Genomic DNA, 20,663 nt, shown 5'->3' on the forward strand with positions numbered 1-20,663 from the left:
ACACACTCTTGATATAAGCTTATTAATGTACTTTACTAAAGAGGCTTTATTATTAAGAGATTAATCTCATTTTCTAGAAAATAAATTCTAATTGTTCTTTTAAAAAATTCCCTCTATCCCTTCCCTATAAAGAAGATGCAAATTATTTTAAAAATTAATATTAAAGAAAATATATTATAAGCTTTGCCTTTTTTAAAATGTGGTATTTATAATGTAAAGCATAACTATCTAAAATGACTATTTTAAATAAGAAAAAAATTATATTTTTTATGATGTAGGGCCTATGTTCGTTTAATGCAGCTAAATGGCCATCTAATTCTGTCTAATGAACCTTTATGACTATTATAGACTATGCATATTGGGGCTATTGATGCCATCGCCTCAACATAATCAATATTTGTCCACTCAGACCTTAGTAAATAGTTGTTTTAATTCATTTTTTAAAATATTGCTATGAACATATCTACCAGGCTTCCATTTTTTTGGTGCATTTGATTTATGTGTCCTCTTTATTTAAATTAGATATTTTATAGATACCATTTTAAATCTAATTTTCTTGTTGGAAATAAACATATTTTGCCTTTTTTACTTCAACCAATAGAACAGATAAAGAAACTTTTTCCCTAAAGGTATTCCTTGGATAATCAGCACTCAGTAGTAAATAAATAAAACAGGCTATTGACCCCTCTCTCTCACCTATTAAACATTCGGTTTTTCATTCACTCATTCCTCTCCCATTGTAACAAATATTATTGTCTGCTTTCAGAAGCACAGCACAGTCTTAATTGTTATAGGGATATAGAGATGCATATTATGAGTATATTTATGGAGAGAAACCATGAATCTGTATACCTCTTCTTTACATTGTTATTTTAAAATGTTTAATATCTCAAGACATATTTATTAAATGAATATATTGCCACACATGACTATTATTGCAAATTAAAACAAAAACATCAAATGCCAGAATATTACATTACCTTATTTGATTGAAACACTTTAATACTTTTAAAAGTTATGAAAACATCTTAAAGTAACTATTATTGTCTATTTCTTTATAGACAGATGCTTCTCCATTGGTTTTTTTCTTGTTTTCTATATAATTTTTGTCCTTTATTTATATTATTTTTCTATATATTATCTTTTCATATTGTTAGGAAATATTTCCAGGTTTCCTACCTTTTGTAAATTCTATCCAAAATCTTAAGGTAAGATTTAAGTAATCTTGAATTAGAGACCTCTTCCAAACATCCTATATTCCATAGCTTACTAGCCATTCCTTTGCATGTACTTGTCTTTATATAAACATTTTTTAATACCTTAATTCCGTTATTTCCTTTTCTTCCCTATTAGAACAAATAACATATAAAAGCATTATTAAATGTTAGTTATAGTCTAAGCTGCTCCGATGGGCTTTCCCACTAATATTTAATTATAAGATGACATCCATTAATTTCTCTTTAATAACACTTAATAGCACTAATAAAAGGGAGAATTTACAATAACTGTTGGGTTTTTTTATATGTGACATTGAAAACAAAGTTAAAGATTTATTTTTGCATTTTTAAATAGTTAAGCAGGAAGTCATTCATTGAAAAAGGTAAGTATTCAGTTACTTGACAATCTTGAGTTTAATCACATCTCAGTATTGGGTCACATGGTTTAGTAAGTTCATGGCACATGGTAAGTACTCAAAAAATATTTGTAGAATTAATAGTTATGAATTTTTCCCCATATCTAAGTTATTCCATAGTTCAATTTTCCTATCTTTCTTTATATACCGTCTAGGCCTCAGTGAAAGATCTGTCAACACAATAGACTTTATGCCAACATTGCAATAAAAAAAATCAAAAGTAACTAATTTCATATCAAATGTCAAATTGATTTTTGTTTCAGGTAGACTAAGATCATTTTGCTCCACTGAGCCCATAAAACGTATTATTAGTGCTTTTATGAGCATGAAAGTCAGCTGATAACAAAATGTGTCCCTTGATCATATTCGCTGTTCATTCAGAAGAGCCATTATGGGAGGAGCTAAAGCTTTGCAATCTTGGGCTTTCATTCCATTTCTTTCTCTAATTAACTAAGTTAGCAATCAATCATTTATTCCACAGTTATATACTGAGTGACACTGGATGCCAGACCCTGCATTAGGCTAGAGTAAAAAAGACATATAGGGATTTGTATATGGGGAGAAAAAAGAGACAATTAAGTGGAGGATACAGTGTGTAGTGCGTTTTAGATAAGTATTTGAGCTCAGGTTGTTAACGGCGTCATAGAGAAGTGTTCTCAAAATGTGGTCCCTAGACTAACAATACTAGATTCACTGGGAAACTTATTAAAAATACAAATTTTCAGCCTCCACCCTAGATCTACTGAGCCACAAAGTTTGAAGGTGGCACCCAGCAGTCCACGTTTTCACAGGCCCACCAGCTGGTTCCAGTGTACACAAAAATTTGAGAACGACTGTCATAGACTTTCAGGTTAGAAAAAGCTTCTGGGCCAGAGAAGACTGTGCCTGAGCTGAGCTCCAAAGGGGGTCTTATCCAGGGGAAAATGCTCCAGGCAGAAGAGGGTAGCCTTCACAAGACGGGAAAGGGAGGAAGGGGCAGGAGGCATGATAGTATTTTGTGCCAATCTCTGTGCTAGGCGTGTCATAGACTATCTCTGTTGTCCCCCAAACCGTGGGAAGGATGTGTGATGACTCCTCAGATGATGGTATAACAGCGGAGAGGTTAAAAACAAAACAAACAGAAAAAGAGGTGCCCGAGGTTGCATAGCTAGTACGTGTTAGAACCGGAATCTGTGACCAGTCCTGCCTGCCTCCATAGCCAGCACTCTTTCTCCTCTGCTGTTTTACTTGTCATCAGAGACAAGGTCTGTGATCATCGAGGGAGATGCTGTAATTTAAAGCTATTTGTAAGTGCCAAAAAATCATATTGAATATGTTTTTGATTACTTTGGCATTTTTAGTAGATAAGAAATTGATGAAAACTTGGGATATTTTGACTAATTTATAAAATTTAGGAAATCTAGTGGCCATGTTGCCAGGGTCTAGAAATATCACCTTAAAAAAGATGTGTTTTCTGTTCACATGGAGCTTGTCAACACTGAATAGTATTTTTCAATAATATATACAAGTAGTCCAATGTGACTATAACTGTAGCTTCTTGAATTCGGTCAAAATCAATCCAACCAGAATAGTCCCCTGGGTTACCAATGGCCTTGGATTAAGAAGAAACTGGAAGCCTATGTTTCTATCCCCATTCCAGCTATTGTACTTAGGACATTCCCTTCTTGTAGACATTTTCTTAGTTAAATTAGTGTTTCTTGAAAAACAAAATGGAGATAATTTCGGTATTCCAATATAATTAAGGTATTTTTTATAGAATTAACTCTTGTTTTTTACTCTTCAACAGGGGTGAGAATGGAGAGAGAGAAAATTTTTCAGAGACAATCGAAACTTATTAAAATTAAGTCTGTTCTAAAATTAGTCAGGCATTAATCAGCAATTAAATAAATGCACAGTTACTAATCAGATTGTAATATCTGCTGGTTTCTAGAGAGAAGACAGGCTAATTTTGAAGGAAATGAAAGTTTGGATAGAACAGTTTGAAAGAGATTTGACGAGGGCACAGATGACGGAATCAAATTTGCAGGATAAATATCAGGTAACGTATGAAAAAGAGATTTCGATTTTTCAAAAGCTTTTCATAAGTAAGATTCATATTTGTCATTTAATCTATCTTTACGCTCTCAAATGATATTAATGAACGAAGTCTTTAGGGGAATAATGTTCAGTACCTTAAGTTTGCTTGTGATTTAATCATTGTGTTTCTGTGTAAATAAGCAGTTTTACGTTGTATCGTCCACACTATTTATGGAGCTCTGAGACTTCATGACTTTTTCAAAACTTTGAGTCTTACAAATGACCCAGGACACAAACTTCTAGTTATTGTTTTTGTAGAATTCATGATTTTGTAGATGTCCCATAACAAAAACAATAACAAAATCAATAAAAAGACTTCGGTGCCAAATTCAAAACTACTATTGAAAAAGCTGAATTTAATAAAGGTGTGCACCAGGAATATTTGAGGCGGGTCCATCAATAGGTTCAGTTTCACTGTGACCTGCCTCGTCCAACACTATTGAATTCAAGTGGACGCCAGGGTTGTTTTGTGGTGGTTGTGGTTTTGTTGTTGTTTTCCCCAGTCTCATTACACGGTCATTAATTGGATTTTGGCCCCTACTTTCCACTTCCAAGATAAAATCATATAATGGGTTTTCCCATTAAATTATGATTTATTCTTTGCAGCACTGCCATTTCCCCTTATTTAAAATAGCATTGCATTTTAGTAGTAAAACTATAATATATCCTTATCTATATTATATTTCAATCATTTTTGCTACCAAAAGAAGGTACCATGATGTGAGAGATTCAACATGGCAAACAATAAGAGATATAGCTATTGCATTCATGTGTGATTTTATATAATCGTATCTATAAAGTGTGCTGGAATTTAGATGGATGATGCCATCAATATTATATTTGGTGAATGTGGCAAAGTAGTCAATATGTGATTATATGTAGTATTTCCTTTTTGCTTTGAAATTTGATGTAATCATTTCTTTCCCCCAAAATACAGTTTTCTGGGATGAGCTCCATTTTAAAAAAAATTATTAAACCAGAACATTGAGAATAGAAATGCAAGGACAGAGTGAATACATTTATTTAGTCCATTAGGGAGTTTTAGTTTTAGTATAAATTGTCAAAAAATAAATTTCAAGTTATAAAGTTACCTGTTGTACAGATGTTATTTTATAAGAGGGAACCAAAGCATTAGAAAAGTTCCACTCCTTTCAGGCCAAATATGATCACCAGTTTCTTAAAATCAGGGTAGAAACCATCAGAAATCAAAATAGAGGAAACATTTTATTTTGTCTGTGGGTTAATTGTGTCATCACCATTTTCCGTCTGCTTCTATTTTTCAATAAAATTGCGTATTTCTAAGGTTTTCCATTCATAGGATTCTGTGGAATAAAATTGAAGATTGATTTTATATTTTGGTATTTCTTAATTACATTAAGTTAGAGGGAATGAAAAGTTGTTACAATATTTACTCACCATCGCCCCCCAGTGTTCTTCATGAGGATTTGCATGTTTGTTTATTCAGAAATCCTTTTAGATGTGTTGTTGTCTGTTAGATTCTGTAGGGCCATTCTTATGTTTTCTAACATGATAACTGCACATATCAGTGATATTTTCAATTTATATTTAGACATAGAGTTATATTTTAGGATGTGTTTATTTAATATAAAATGTAGAAGTTCTTGTCAGGAGAGATGATACATGGAAAGCCTTAGCACGTGGCCAGGCTCATCGTCAGGGTTGATGAATGGGAGCTGCTTTTCGTATCATGACTGTCATTATTATTATCAACAACATACATTGAATGCTATCCAAATATAAAGGATTGTTATTTAGGAAACATGGTTTCCTTTGCTTTTGCTTTTTTTGACTCATTGCCACGTTGTTGCTATTTTTCCTCTTTTAGTCATTCAGGCACTTCAGAGTTCAATATGAAATGAAAAGGAAACAGATTGAACATTTAATACAACCTTTGTATAGAGACGGTAAATTGTCACTTGACCAAGCCTTGGTAAAACAGTCCTGGGATAGAGTGTCCTCCAGGGTAAGTTGTCCCACGATTAACTTCATTGGGTCTTAACGTAATTTAGTCAAGAATATTTTCCATCATCCTTTTCTACACGGCAAGGTTGTATCAGGTTCTCCTGCCTCTGTCTGAGGTGAGAAAGGCTTTCCTGTGGGAAAATCTTTGCTCTCTTATCAAATTTTCCTTTAAATTAAGGGAAATGCTTGTGTAACAACATTTTTCTTGACTTTCCTGCCCTACACCTGGTATTACCATTGATCAGATGATAGAGTGAAATCCTGGAAGACCTTCTGGATTATTTCTCACCTGACATACATTAATTCTGGATTGTTTGGGATTGGAGCGTCCACAACTTCTCCATATTTCATAACCATGATTCATCACTGGTTAATAATCTTCCTACATTCACATTCATTTTTTTTTTTTAACTTAAACACATCTTTTTATCTGGTCTTTCATGAACCTGAAGGAAAACTGCTCAGTAACTTTAATATTAATACTTTGCAAATTTAAAGACCAAGATTTCAAAACCTCTGAAATGTCTGTCACTAATGGGAATATTTGCATTGAATGTACCCTATTTTCTTCATTTTTCTAATCTATTTTTTCCCCATAAACTCTATCAAAGAATAGCTTAGTTTCCAAACATCTCAACCCATCTCACTTGGCATTCCAATAGGCTGGGAAATAGTGCTTGAGAATTGAATAAAGTGAAAGAAACGGAGAGGTGGTTAGGGAATTATATTATTATAGAAAGAATCCTAAATACTTGTCTTCCTCCAGAGATGTCTAAATGACTCTGATTTTTCTGGACCCATTCTCCTCGTGTAGGAGATTTTAAGGAATGCACATCAGCTGGTATATAACTCTTGCATCTTTGATCATGTTAGCAAATCCAATCCCTTCCAGCAAAAGCTTTATGCTATTACTATAAGAAGAAAATGGCTTAAGGTCCCAATAATATCCTTCTATGTCTAAAATGTATTTTAAGTTTTCTCAAAATTTGCTTTTAACTCTAATTTCCTCCCCATTCTCAAAGCATTAAATTCAGAACACAGATAATTTCTTTGATATTTACTAGATTAATCTGAAGTTATTAACTTAAAGACTTAGGGTATAAAATGATTTGGGGGAAATTTAGGAATTGCCTTCTGTATCAGAGATATTTCATTTTTCTACTTTTGTATTTCAGCTATTCGATTGGCATATACAGCTTGATAAGTCTCTTCCAGCACCTCTGGGTACCATAGGCGCCTGGTTATACAGAGCAGAGGTGGCCCTGAGGGAGGAAATAACCATTCAGCAGGTCCACGAGGAAACGGCCAACACAATACAACGGAAACGTGAACAACACAAGGTAAAAATTCTGGTCAGAAAACCTTCCAGCAAACCAGTCCCGTGTGGACTGGAGATGTGGCCTATTTAAAATTCACGCTGACTCTGGCTTTCCAGGCATCCATTCATACTGATTCAGAGATGTCACACCTTCTTAGAAGTTTTCAGATCTGTACTTCCTTTTCCTGTACTTGTTAATGCAGTCAGCACCAGTACATTTATTTCCTGAGATGTTTTCCAGTAGCTTTGTGGTATTTTTTTCACTTGAAGTTCTCTTTGTTATTTCTGTTGCTACATATTATTTTTCAAAAGATAAGCCTACAGACAATATGCATTTGCATAATAATGTGATTGGTCATTGGCTCCAGACCTCATTCCGGCCTCCATTCTCAATGGAAGACAAGCCAAGTAGCCAAGTTCTTATGTTCTGGTGCCACAGAGTGGGGTTGGGGTGGGGAGTGATGGTCTTAAGAAATGGTGGGATTAGGCCTTGATGACATCTTAGTCATTTGAGACTTTTTTCAGCTTATTGCACAATTAGTATGCTTAGCATAAGGTCTTGTATACTTCCTCTGTGTGTTTTGTGATAGGTCAAATCTAAGTAAAAATGCCATTTTTCATTAACATCACATTAACACAATTCTGCATTTTGTGCAATTTGTGTACCTCATTAACGGTCTCATGGTGGGGGTTTACTGTATATGTGGAGAACAAACTGACAAGCAGAGGTTTCTCCTCTTGAGCACATATGGCCAATTTATAGCTCATATATATATATATTTCTACCAAATTATTGATATTTTTAAAACTACCCCAAGGAAGTAGTCTGTTATATATTCCAGACTAGTTATAAAGCAAATTCAAGATAGATTTTGTTTCACGTCCTTCTGGGATCTTATTTTTGGAACTAGAGATATAGAGTTGCCATGCAATTTCAGCTTCTGGCCCTTTCCGCTCCACTCACTCATCCCAGACGAGCTCAGCAAGCAAGAATGACAAGATTTCGGGATCGTAGGCATTTAGTGCGGGTCCTTCCTCCGTTTGTTCTTGGCCCTTCTTCGTTTATAATCAGTACCTTCAAACAGTTTAGCCGAGTGTTTCTTAGCTTGGCCTCTTTTTTCTCCATCGCCATCCACACACACAGAACACACGGAACTCTCTAGAATCTGCCTCGCAGATGGGAGCATGTCTTTGGAGCCTGCTTCATCTTTAGATACACACACATAAAATCCAGGCCTGCTGGCCTATACTTTAGTTCTCTGAAGGTGAGGGTTAAGAGATCAAGTCAGAGGGATTTTCCCGGGGCTGAACCAAGTCAAGATTTCTCATAAGCATGGGAGAGCCTGGGCCATGTCCGTGTTGAAAGTCCCAGGATATTACAAAACAGGAAAAAAATGCTAAAGCAGGGCTACACAAATAATACCACTTTAACAAATTAATAATTCACTGTGAATACCATCTCATAATTTTTCTTCATGTAAATCATGTAACGGTTGTGAATATTTCATATAGAAGTCATCTTAGGGCTTTAAATCAAATGTAGAATGTACAGCGATTATGAGTTAGATGTGTCCATTCAGCAAATATGCTTTGAGGACCTACTATGTGCCAGTTTTTGGCACTGGGCAGCTGGTGAAGGTGCTTCCAATCTAGAGCTTTGAGAAACAGCCTGTGTTTGTTGTTGATCTAACAGACTTAAGTCTGATTGAAGTGCTTCACCATAGAGAAAATGTCTTACAATATTAACTGCGTTATTTACTAGAGAATGAGATTTAGCAAATATTAATTCATGGCGCCCTGTAGCCAACACCAGCCCCTGATGGGGAATAAGTCTAAATTGGATAATGTGCATGCTGACCGTGTGTCTCAGCGATTCTATGATTCAAGGCTCGTCCTGACACTTCTGGCTCCCTGGAGAGAGAGACTCCATGCCAGTCACTAAGTGTGCAGCCAGAACCACCTCTCTGCGAAAGTGCAGCAAACAACCATAAAACCAGAAATGAAGAGGAGTGGGGAGAAGGCGAGGGGTTGGAGGCAGAGATGATGGTTATCTGAGACTAAAAACTAGAAAGGACTGGACTGCATGCTAGGGAATGCAAAGAGAAGATGACAGGAAGTGAGCCAAGGCAGGTAGGGGCTGACCAAGTTCAAGGCAAATCTCTAGAATGGTCTTTTCACTGAGGTAGGAATGTTTACTAGGTCTGGGCACCAGTACTTAAAGTAGTAGAGTTATAAAATGATGTAATTGTCAATTGTAAGATCAATTTTTATTTATTCAAAATATATTTATTAGGTGCCTATAATAAGCTAAGCTTTGGTGATGTGAGAAATTTGAGTCATGGTTAAGGTAACTAAAATTCTAGATTTCCTCATTAACAGAAAAAGCAGCCCATCAATTTGGTATCACTACTTTCTTCTGATATATTGGGCTTACTTGAAAATGCAATAAATTAATAAAGCACAATAGAAGAGTCATCAATACATGAGCCAGAATGTTTGAGAATATCTTTCCATCCAGTCTAAAAATAATTATGGCTCATGTCATGAAAAGTTAAATATGCTATTAAGATCTAGAATTCTTTCTGCATTTTTCCCATCTTTTTAAAAAATATACTACATGACAATCTTTCATTACTTAATACATAAGCAGTTTTTGAAAATGGAATTCAGATAAATTTTAAAATATATTTTTTCATGAAGTTCGCTTTATGTGTGGGTCTACCAATGTTTTTCATTATTTTTTAAAATATTAACTTACGTGTAGATAGAAATATACTTATTTTGGAAAAAAGGAACACCTCTATTATGTTTTTCAGATACCCTAATGCTCAGTTACCTAGAAAGATAACAACAATCACAGCTAACTATAACTGAGAGTTAGCCATGTTTCGGTCCTAAGTACTTAATTTTGCTAAGCATTTGACATTCAGGATATTAATAGGTATTTTTCTCATTTCGCAAATAAGTAACCTTTAGGCAGAGAAAGGTCATGTGCCTTGCCCAAGGTCACATAGCTGATTCTCCAAGTTTTCTTTTTAGGCACTAAGCTTTAAATGTGCCCACAAAACTATTGCGTATGATACATGCAGAGTGATTAAACTTAGTTTTTATTAGTAGTATTGTTTGACAAAGCAAGGCTTTCGGTCTTAAGAAATCACGACAATCGTCATTCAGACTCTACCCATCCTTACCGCACTTAGCAGTCCAGCTGGATCACTTTCCTTCCTTTCTCGAAGACTTTATTTCCTGGATGACAACACATGCCGTTATTCTTGATAACTTCACTATCCCATAGATGATCTTCCCAATATCCTGGCCTCTCAGTTTCTTGACCTCTTCTCTCCCAGTGATCACTGCGTAGGCACAGACTGGAACTTGTTATCGCCAGTAACAGGAACCCTCCACACTCTCTTCCTCAAGCATCTCACTGGCCAACCAAACTTCCCCAACTCCAAATCTTCATTTCCTCTGTGCCCTATATTCGATTGATCCTACTGCCATTCCACTGCCTCGCATCCTTTCTACACCATCCGTTCCCTTTGTACTCTGCTTAAATCCAATGCTCAGTCATTAAAGTCGCCCCTTGTCCATGTCTCACTTTGCCCTACTCTCTTGGTTAAAACACAGCCCTAGTTAAAACCAACTCTCTGCCTGCTTATGCCCATATGGATGTAGCTGACAAGGGCTAGAGATAAACACCCTCCCAGGCACGATGACTAACCCCAGTGGGCCCTTAATGCTGCCTGGTATTCCAAAGGCATTTCCCGAGGCCATTTCCACTTCATTTCTGGGACAACTGTTTTATACCTTGTCTCCTCAAGCCTTCCACACCTCCTCCCCTATCCTTACTCTTAGCTGATGACACTGCTTCCTATTTCTCTGAGAAAATAGAAGCAGTCAAAAAAGAATTTCCATCAGCCCCCACTATCACCTCAGCCCACCTACATGCATCTGTGCCAAATACTCCATCCTCAGTTCTGTTACTATGGATGAACCATCTGCTCTGAGCTAAGGCCACCCCTGCCACACATGCACTGGGTCCCACCCTCCCTGCTCTTTTCCAAAGGACAATTCTTGTAGGCCTTTCCTTCTTATTTTTTTCTCTCTCTGCTGGATTTCCCCCTTCTGTATAAAGTAGGCTGTTATTTCTCTCATCTTAAAAGTCTCTTTCTTAACCATACTTCCCCTTCCAGCTACCGTTCATTTTCTCTTTCCTTTTACCACAGCAAAACTCTTTGAAAGAGTTGTCTATGCTTTCATTTTGGTTTCAAATTTCTCTTCCCCCATTCTTCCCAGAACCCATTCCAATCAAGTTTTTCCTAGCAATGCTGTCCTTCTCAAGGAGAGTTATCTTTGATCCTCACTCAATGGCTGATTCTCAGTCCTCATCTTACTTCTCCTAGCGGAATCGTTTTACATAATAATTCCTCCATCCTTGAAACTCTTTCTTCATTTGGTTTCCTAGTTTTTCTCCTACCTCTAGCTGTGCCTTTCTAATCTTTCTTAGTCTTTCCACAAATATTTATCCCGTGAAAAGCAGTGTTCTCGCCATTTGTGATGCACCCTATAAACAAAACAGACAAAAATCCCTACCCTTATATAACTTACCTGCTAGTGGGACAAGGAAGATACGAAATAGTAAACTTAATAAATAGGTGTTAGACTAGAAGGTAAAAAGGCAGAAAGTATTAGGTAGTGTTACAATTTTAAATAGGGTAGTCAGTGAAAAGATGACATCAAACAGGCAAGCACATTCTCACCTTTGCCCTTGCCATCATTCTGGAATGTTCTCTCCCCTTCACCTGAAACATTCTGCCACTGATCTTCCTATTATGTGCTTCTTCATCTCCTTTGGGCCTTTATCAAAAAGTCACCTCTTAGTCAATACATTCTTGGCCACCCCTTTGAAATTACAACCCTTTCCCTGCTTCCTTATTAAAATTTTCTCTTAAGCATTTATCTTCATCCTAACTACTACTTTAATCATTTATCTTATTTATTGCTTGACATTTTACACTGTTATTGTCAACTCCATAAGGGCAAGGATTATTGTTTGTTTTTTCACTCTTATATCCTCAGCTCCTAAAAATGGTTTTAGAAGTATTCGGGCTTCCAGATTTTTAAGTGGGTCAGTATTGCACATTCATACTTTCTAAGAATGTGTCCATTTGACCAAGTTTTCAAGATTACTGGCATAAAATTGTTCAAAATATTCTCTTTTATTTTTTTGGTAATCTTTTCTGTGCCTATAGCTAAGCCCCTATTTGTACGTAATGTTTCTTTACACCTTCTCACTTAACTGCATTTTGGGCATTGTTGATTTCCTCTGTCATATCCTAATCATCTTTGCCCATCAGTTTTCTTCCCAGAAGAATTATATTATCACTTTTTTAAATACTGTCACTCTAGCTGCTGTGTGAGAATAGATGGAGTTAGAGATAAAAGGTAAGAACCAATTAATCAATCCAAATAATCCAGGTAGTGACAAAAATCAGGGTGGTAGCTGTAGAGATGATAAGCATTGGTCAGAGTCTGAATATATTTTGAGGACAGTGAAGATTTTCAGCATTAGATATTGATTGTGAAGAAAGAGGAGTCACACATGACACTATTGATTTGTGGACTGAGCAATTGGAAAATGATGTTTTCATCAGTTAAGATGGAAAATCAATGAAGCAGGTTTGAAAGGAAAGATCAAAAGTTCACTTTGGGGCATAGTAAGTATGAGACCTTTTTGCATTCAAGTGGATATATGCAATGGAGTAAGAAAAAGAAACAAGCTTAAGACAGGGGGATAGGCTAGAGATAAATATTCAGAATCATTGGCATATAGAAGGATTTCTAAAGCTTTGAGACTAGAGAAATTAAATAAAGAAATGTAGACAAGGAAGAAAAAAGGATCAAGAACTGAGCCCTGAGGGAATCCAATGGAGGAGATCAAAGAGAAGATGAACCAACCAAAGACTGTGAGAAAGAACAGACAGTCAGGGAGGGAATCCAGTTACTGCGATGTCTTAGAAGCCAAGGGAGGCAGTGTATCAGGGCAGGGTATGTTCAGTAGAATGGCCATGATGATCTTTTTAAAATGCAGTTGAGTTCATTTCACCCTTCTGCTCCAAACTCTCCACTGTCTTCCATCTACTCAAAATAAACACCAAAAATTCTTAAAAAAGCCCATGAGGCCCACCCATCTGCAGCCCCTTCTCCTCCTGTTCCCTCTCCCACCCCTAACATGCCATATGCCATCCCAGTTGTCCCCTTTGCTCTATCTCAGTCCCCGGGAGAGGTATGTCGTTAACTCCCACTGCCATGGGAATTTGTCAGTTTCTCCCTGAAATTCTTTAAGTTTTTGTTTTATATATTATGAGGCTTACTGAGTATGTTCAAGTTCAAACTTAATATATCTTCTGGTAAATAGAAAGTTTCATTATTAAAGAGTTAATAATAATTTCTGTTATGAAATCTATGTTGTCTGATATTAATATACTTATACGACCTTCTTTTCAGTAGTATTTATTTGCCTGCCTGTTGTTTTCCACTCCATGAATTTTAACCTATCCATGTTCTTAACGTTTAGGTGACTCTCTTGTAAAAGTAGTTGGTTCTGTTTTATTTGGTTCTATTTTATTTGTTTGTCTGATCTGACAATCTCTGCCTTTTAATTAGTGAATTTACATTCTGTTCTCATTTATTTATAATTATTGATATACTTGTATTCATTCCTACCTTCTGACTCTTTGCTTTTTATTTATCTTATTTACTTACTTTCCTCCCCTACCTTCTTGCTATTTATAAGTTGAATTGAGGGGTTTTTATTTGTTTGTTCATTTGTTTGCTTATTTTTCTCATTCCGTTTGTTTGTATTTCTCATTCTTGGTTTGAATGGTTGTATAGTGTGGTTATCCTTGAAATTATGTCATAGATACTTAACAAAATTGGAATGGTTAGCTTGTATCCTGCATTTGGCGATTTTTGCATTCTTCCTCCTGTTTGCATTTGCTATCAACGAGGCCCACGTCAGTCCTCCTCGAAGGTTCTGGCTAAGTGTAGGCATCTCTGCTTCAGTATTATTCTCACCTTATTTAAGTTCTAAGACAAAAATCTCCTGCAGCAAAGGTAGAGTAGATATTTGCTTGGGGCAATCAGCTTTTTCACTTTGTTTGTGCTCACAGGTCTGGGGTCCAGTTCAGAGTCATGCTTTACTGAGAGTGGGAGACCTAAAAGATTTCACTTATTTCCCGTGAGCTCACCAGTGGAAGTGCAATGCTGTGCTCAGCATCTGGCTGGTTCATGGCCTAGTGACATCATGCCGGCTGTAGTTCTATCATCTGTTTCTGTTTTGATATCTTGCCAAGATTATTATTATTTTTTTTAATGAACTAGATGTTTAAAACTACAATAGGGAAAGCTTCTTAGAAGGCAAATGAACTTTTAGGTGTTCCAACACAGCCACAGGCTCACCCATGTGTTAGCACATAGTGGCACACACACAGCCGAGCTGGGTGTGATGCTGTTCTGAGTTTGCCCTGCAGTCACCTCGGGAAGTCTCGGCCAACATCGGTCACCATAGCAATGTGTCTGGGTGACAGAAAGGAGGCGGACATTGACTAAAATATGCACAGTCAGTAGCCGCTCTAGGACAGTCCTCTGTCCTCCTGACCAGCTTGGCTGCACGAAGTGCCCTCTTTATGGGCAAGAGTGACTTGTGAGTATCTGTGCAGTTACCTAGAGATTTAAAGCAGCTCAAAACGTCGTTCATAGCAAAATATAACAGGGCATAAACAGTTTGGTCCTGGCTTTTTTACAATGTAAAATGTAATGCCACCCCCACCCCCTGACAATTAATTTCAATTATCTGAACAAACACGTTTGACTTTAACTTTTTAATTAATATGAAAGCCTTCATTTTTTTCCTTTTATCAAGTGTTTCTCATATGGCTTTAGGATGATTTTTGCTTTTATTTTCTCCAATTCACTAAATCCTCATGTGAGAGAAACAATATTAATTTAAATGCATCATTCTGGTGGGCTAATGTGTCTTACTTTTCAGTGAGTGATAAACTGTTGCGTATTTATTCTGCTACTGAGAAACAAATTAAGCTCTAGAAAATATGACAGGAATCTCCTTTCACCTCTCTCTTGGCTAGGACTTGTGAAAGTCATGTAAGTTTTTATGTAAATAAGTCTGTTGACAGTGAAAAACTCAGAAAACAAATCAAGGGAGATTCAAATTAATCTAAATAAATTACTCAAATTGCCGAGGTCAATACAGTCTACAAAAATATTTATAAACTTCACACATGATATCGGTGGGGCATTCCTTGTGCTGTGCTTGACTGAACTCTTCTAAGGGTATTTTCATAATACATGGTAATATAATTGACTTTCTTTAGCTAGCAAGCAAATATCACTTTATGAAAGTCTGCATGCATTCAAAATGAAATAAAAATAGAGTCTAATTTTTTTTTTTACCATTAAAGGGTTAAATTAGTTGGGCTTAGTTTTAAGCTTTTAAAAAGCAACCTATGAAAAATTCAAGGAAGGAGAAAAATTCCAATCCATTGTTTATAGCGGTAATTACATTTTCCTTTGGACCATGTACCTTTAAAATGTGTTAATGCATCGCTGTGCAAGTGTCATGTGTGTTTAAAGATGCCATAATTATTAAATGTGGCTCTAGCACGGGGCCTTAGAGACAAGCCCCGGGCTCCTGTACAAGGTAAAAGCCGTTGATAGGCACCAAGCCACATATGGATGTGGCAGCAGGATCAAATTGTTGAATACACTGACTCATCGGTACAGGCTGAAAATTATGCTTCTTAGCCTCCTATGAACATGTTGCCACATTTTTTTATTTTTTTAAAATTGTATCTCAGGATCTGCTTCAAAACACAGATGCCCACAAAAGAGCCTTCCATGAAATCTACCGGACCAGGTCTGTCAACGGGATCCCAGTGCCACATGACCAATTAGAGGACATGGCTGAGAGGTAAGAGAACGTCTGGCTTTAAATGAAGTCTCTCTTTTTAAAATGCTTGGTGGTGCTTTTCTCTTTTCTTTTCTTTTTAATAAATTGATTTGTTTCCTACAGAAATGCTTACATTTGATACAATAAATGTGAGCTCCTGTAACACATGCTTAAGAATGCTACCATCCTAATATAGTATTAATTGAAAAGAGTAAGCACGAATGTACCCAGAGCCTGGAAATCACAGAAATGGTTTCTTCAGAGGCTGTATTTTTATTCAGTACTGAGAGGAACATTATGTAATATTGCAAAAACAGCTTATAAAAGAAACAGATGAGAGATGCGTTGGCAGAGGAAAGAACTAAATCAAAAACTTCAATCAATAATGATTTGCCTTTAAACCCAGAACTAGAAAAGGAATCAGATCTCCAAATAGTGGTTGATCAGCCAGAGTTTAGAAGAGCTCGTGATGGCATAACAGGTTAAGTAAGCAATGTTCTGTTACCATTAGTTACATTCTGTAAATTCTCGGTGTTTTATTTCTAGGTTTCATTTTGTTTCCTCCACATCAGAACTACACTTAATGAAAATGGAATTTCTAGAATTAAAGTACCGTCTGCTCTCACTGCTGGTTCTTGCAGAGTCAAAGCTGAAGTCTTGGATCATCAAGTATGGGAGGAGAGAGTCGGTGGAGCTGCTTCTGCAAAACTACATCGTAAGTCTCCCTGATGCTTTGACAGAGGAATGAGAGGACCTGTGAATTTAGCCTTTAATACCCAGCAGTTAATCCGACACTGGCATTTTAATGTTGAATTTAAATAGGAAGATACCAGCGCGTTAAATGGGTTTGATAGGTTTGTGAGCTTTTCACCACAATCTGAAATACACAACTATATTCTTTGGAAATATAGAAGGTTTTGCCACATTAATCATACTGAATCACTGTGGCTGACTTGATAGCTTAAAAAAAAAGTTTTTGCATGGCATACCCACACTGTGATTGTGAGCTCACCCTTGAAACAGAGTTAAAACACTTAAAGATTATCTTCATGTCTTCTAAAATCCAATCACGAGTAGTTTAGAACAATTGTCAATTATTCTAAACTATTTTTTTTAGATTTTGTCCAGCATGTATTCCCTGAGCTTCATTGCTACTTGTGTGCACTCAGGATAAGTAAAATTTTGTCTTGTAAGTCCCTGTATCAATTTTATTTTTAAAAATCATCTTATATTTTGGGTTATCAGCATCGATAATCCTGCATGTACATAGAACAGTTGCCCTGTATTAATAAAGGGATTAGGTTGTTCTGTAATTAGCAGTTTCCATTTACATGTAATTAGATAATTATAATTATTAAAGGCAGTTTATTTCTCTTAGTTAACCACATACCCCCCCAAATTTATTAGCAATACAAATTTGCTTGCAAAATTGCTATCGTTATTGCATTTCAGTCCTGTATTATTTCATTTATGTTTAATCAAAAATTCTAAATGATAAATTAATAAATTTAAAATATAAGCCCATTTCTATTCTGACCAGTCACAGTGACTCTGTAACAGGTGTGATTGAATACTTATTAAAACCATGTCCTTACCGAGGCATCCTAGAACCATAATGTATTTTGCTACATTTTAATTTCATTTACTAAGTGATAAATGAACAACATGCATTTCAAAAAAAAAAAAAAGATTTGATAAGTTTATAGTAAAATTTCTCTCTAGATTTACTTCAATCATCTCAGAAACAATTGTCCAAAAATGTGAAATCTGGTTTTTGTTCCCTTATTCATTTTTAATTATTTTGGAGTGTAATGAAAAATCCGGATTTTTAAGTTCCAGCGATTACATTAGTCTTTTAAATATTAAATATAGATATGCATTTATATTTTCGGGTTTAGTCATATCAAATGATACACTCTGAGCTCAGTAGATAATCATGCGAATCCATCTTTGTTGTAGCTATTTAAGGATGGCCAATCAGACTGAAATGCACCAGGTAATATTGCAACACAATGATTTTATTAATTCTCTTTGAACTTCTCAAAGATAGGATATGTAAGTAGAGAGTTGGTACTAATGGAAGGAAAAAAAAAAAGCATATTCTGCCTACTCCATAAAGGAAAGAGAAGTTCACCAAACTGTTAAACTCTTCCTTAACTCAAAATTATTTGTAAAATTTCTACTTACTCTACAAATATAGCAGGTTTTAATGAACATTTCCTAATATTCTTATCGCCTAGTGAAAAATACCTATTTATTGCTCATGTTTCATTTCCAAACAGGATTTTCAGGTATTTTTTTGTTCAGTAGTTTGAATATTGGAGGATATTGAATGTTTCTCATGTGCTAAGTCTTTTGTATGGTTCATCTTCCATCCCAGGGATGACCCCGTGGGCTGGGCATTTTCATATTATTTTACTGAGGAAATGGAGTCTTTGAGCTCAGGTCACATGCCCTGATGGCCCAGTTGGTAAGAAGCAGGAGTCAGAATTTGAATCCACATCTTTCTGACTCAAAAGTCCTATGCTTAAGTTCTGAACTTTGCTGTCTAACAAAATTAGCTGTGAAAAAGATTTTAAAAAACACACAAAACTTAAAAGACTAAATCATTAAAATGATCTCTTGTAGCTTAGCAAACTAAAGAACATAGCTCACATAAACTCATTAATTCCATTGAATGTTGGTCCATATTTGACAATATTTTACACTTCAGTACTCTAGCCTGAAAGTTGCTGTTATTCCTGTTACAGGCAGGATGGTATCAGGGCAGAGTAGGTGAGGTGGGGGAGATGATGGAGGCCTGGCCACTGGTCATATGGCTCAACTACTTACCACTCATGTGACTTTATAAATGATTTAATTTCTAGAAGACTTAGTCTTTCCCAAACTTAACAACAACAACAAACGGCAATAATAGAATAACAGGGATTTTTCTCAGGAATAAAGACTGATACATATTGTTTTATTTCTATCTCATACTCCATAGAGCCCCTCTCATCCTTTTTGAGTTTTCAAGGAAATCACTCTCTTTAGAATAGACTATTTCAAAGAGCATGGTAATTTTCAAATGAAATCATAAATCACTTTCTTAAATGCAATCCTTCGCTTGGTTTCTAAAAAAAATTATTGTAATGAGCCATATGCTGCTACATCATTTAATGACCAAAGTAATATTCAGGATATAAAGGTTCTATAATTATCTTTTCCTTAGTCTGAACTCTCAATTCGATCTTATTCATCTGAAAAAAAAGATACTTTTTTTTTTAAGAGTTAGAGAATTAGATAATGTACTTCCTACTACTTTTTGTACAAGGTGCTATGATATGCAGTTGATAAGTTCTTAAAGAATTCTTGAAAAATACTTTACAAATGCTTACTAATTAACTTAGGCCACTTGCTACTGATAAGAGATTACATACTGTCATGTAAATCAGAACATGATCAGTTTGGTTCTTCCTGTCAGAATTGTTCTTGACCTGATTGTTAGTTAACACTTGCTTCAGTTTTACTGTGGAAAAAAATATGATAACGTTTCTTTCTTTCACATAAAAGAAAAGAAGAGCTCTTGGAATTGTGGACTCTGTGAATGCAACATAAGTAATAGGAACGTTTATTTTATTATTTGTAACTATTTTATTAATGTAAATAGGCAATTCTGATGAAAACACTCGAAGTTGATTTTTAAAATCTTAAATTATCTGGTTTAGCTCCCTTTGAGTAAAATTGATGAGCTTTTTATTTATAATATCTGTATTTATCTTGTGAGAGTAGGAATATATTCTTTTCCACTAAGACTTTGAATCTAGTGACACAGAGAGGTATCTTGTTTTTCTTGAAGTACCACCAACTTTAAAAGTCTCTTGATAACATGGCTTATTGGTTGAACTTGATAGCCAAATGTAAGCCTTATTTTGAAAGAAATAAATTAGTCCTGTCACTATTTTTTTAAACATACATTTGTGTTCACTTTTGCATTCTTCTGAGAGATTGTGTCTAGATATCTCATAGCAAAAAGGAGATTTAGCAGTATTACTACTAAAGTGATTCTAAGAGACAAAATAATTTATGTTACTAAATGGACTTAGTCAATATTCAGGGGAAAAAAAGAAAAGAAATGAAACAATTAAAAATTAAAATAAACAATAAGATATCTTTCTTTAAAAATTAATTGCCTAGTTTTCCTCATAGGAAAGTTCAGAAATACTTTAATGAATCCCTACAATATTTATAATATTCTTAAAACATCTATTTCTCCCTTGGACCAAAAATGAAACTGTAAATAAACTTTTCTCTTTTTAACTCATAATAAATTTGTAAATTACTCTAACAAAAGCATATTTCTGTCCAGTACACAATTTCCTAATTGACACTCAGAACAATCGTTTTTCCATTAGCTTCATGAAATTTGTGCCAAAACTTAATGGAGACTATTTTTTAAACTTTCCCAAATATATTTATCTCTTCAATTTCTTATGATGTCTTGAACGTTAGGTTTCATTTTCCACTTTTGATCAAATCATGACTTGCTTGTTTGGTTAAATTACTCAAAGTTTAAATGATAGTAAATTACTCTTTCCCCAGTTTGGGATCAGGGAGGTGTTAAGGGAGTGAGACATAAGGCTAAATAATGAATTGACCAGACTATTATGGGCTTACTTTATTCTCATACAAAAATAATGAAGCCT

The 20,663-nt window shown here is 35.4% G+C and overlaps 1 protein-coding gene across 1 annotated transcript in view; it reads left to right on the plus strand.

The window, feature by feature from the left end:
• Positions 1 to 20,663, plus strand: part of SYNE1 (spectrin repeat containing nuclear envelope protein 1) — a 406,416-nt gene that overhangs the window by 104,982 nt on the left and 280,771 nt on the right. Inside the window, exons 10-15 of the mRNA XM_039851332.1 lie at positions 1,158 to 1,208; positions 3,564 to 3,671; positions 5,556 to 5,693; positions 6,868 to 7,032; positions 15,887 to 15,999; positions 16,525 to 16,693. Coding sequence (XP_039707266.1) covers positions 1,158 to 1,208; positions 3,564 to 3,671; positions 5,556 to 5,693; positions 6,868 to 7,032; positions 15,887 to 15,999; positions 16,525 to 16,693 — 744 coding nt within the window. The remainder of the gene's footprint in view (positions 1 to 1,157; positions 1,209 to 3,563; positions 3,672 to 5,555; positions 5,694 to 6,867; positions 7,033 to 15,886; positions 16,000 to 16,524; positions 16,694 to 20,663) is intronic.

Source organism: Pteropus medius, unplaced genomic scaffold, assembly GCF_902729225.1.
Source record: "Pteropus medius unplaced genomic scaffold, Ma_sr-lr_union100, whole genome shotgun sequence".
In the NCBI taxonomy this organism is placed as follows: domain Eukaryota; kingdom Metazoa; phylum Chordata; class Mammalia; order Chiroptera; family Pteropodidae; genus Pteropus; species Pteropus medius.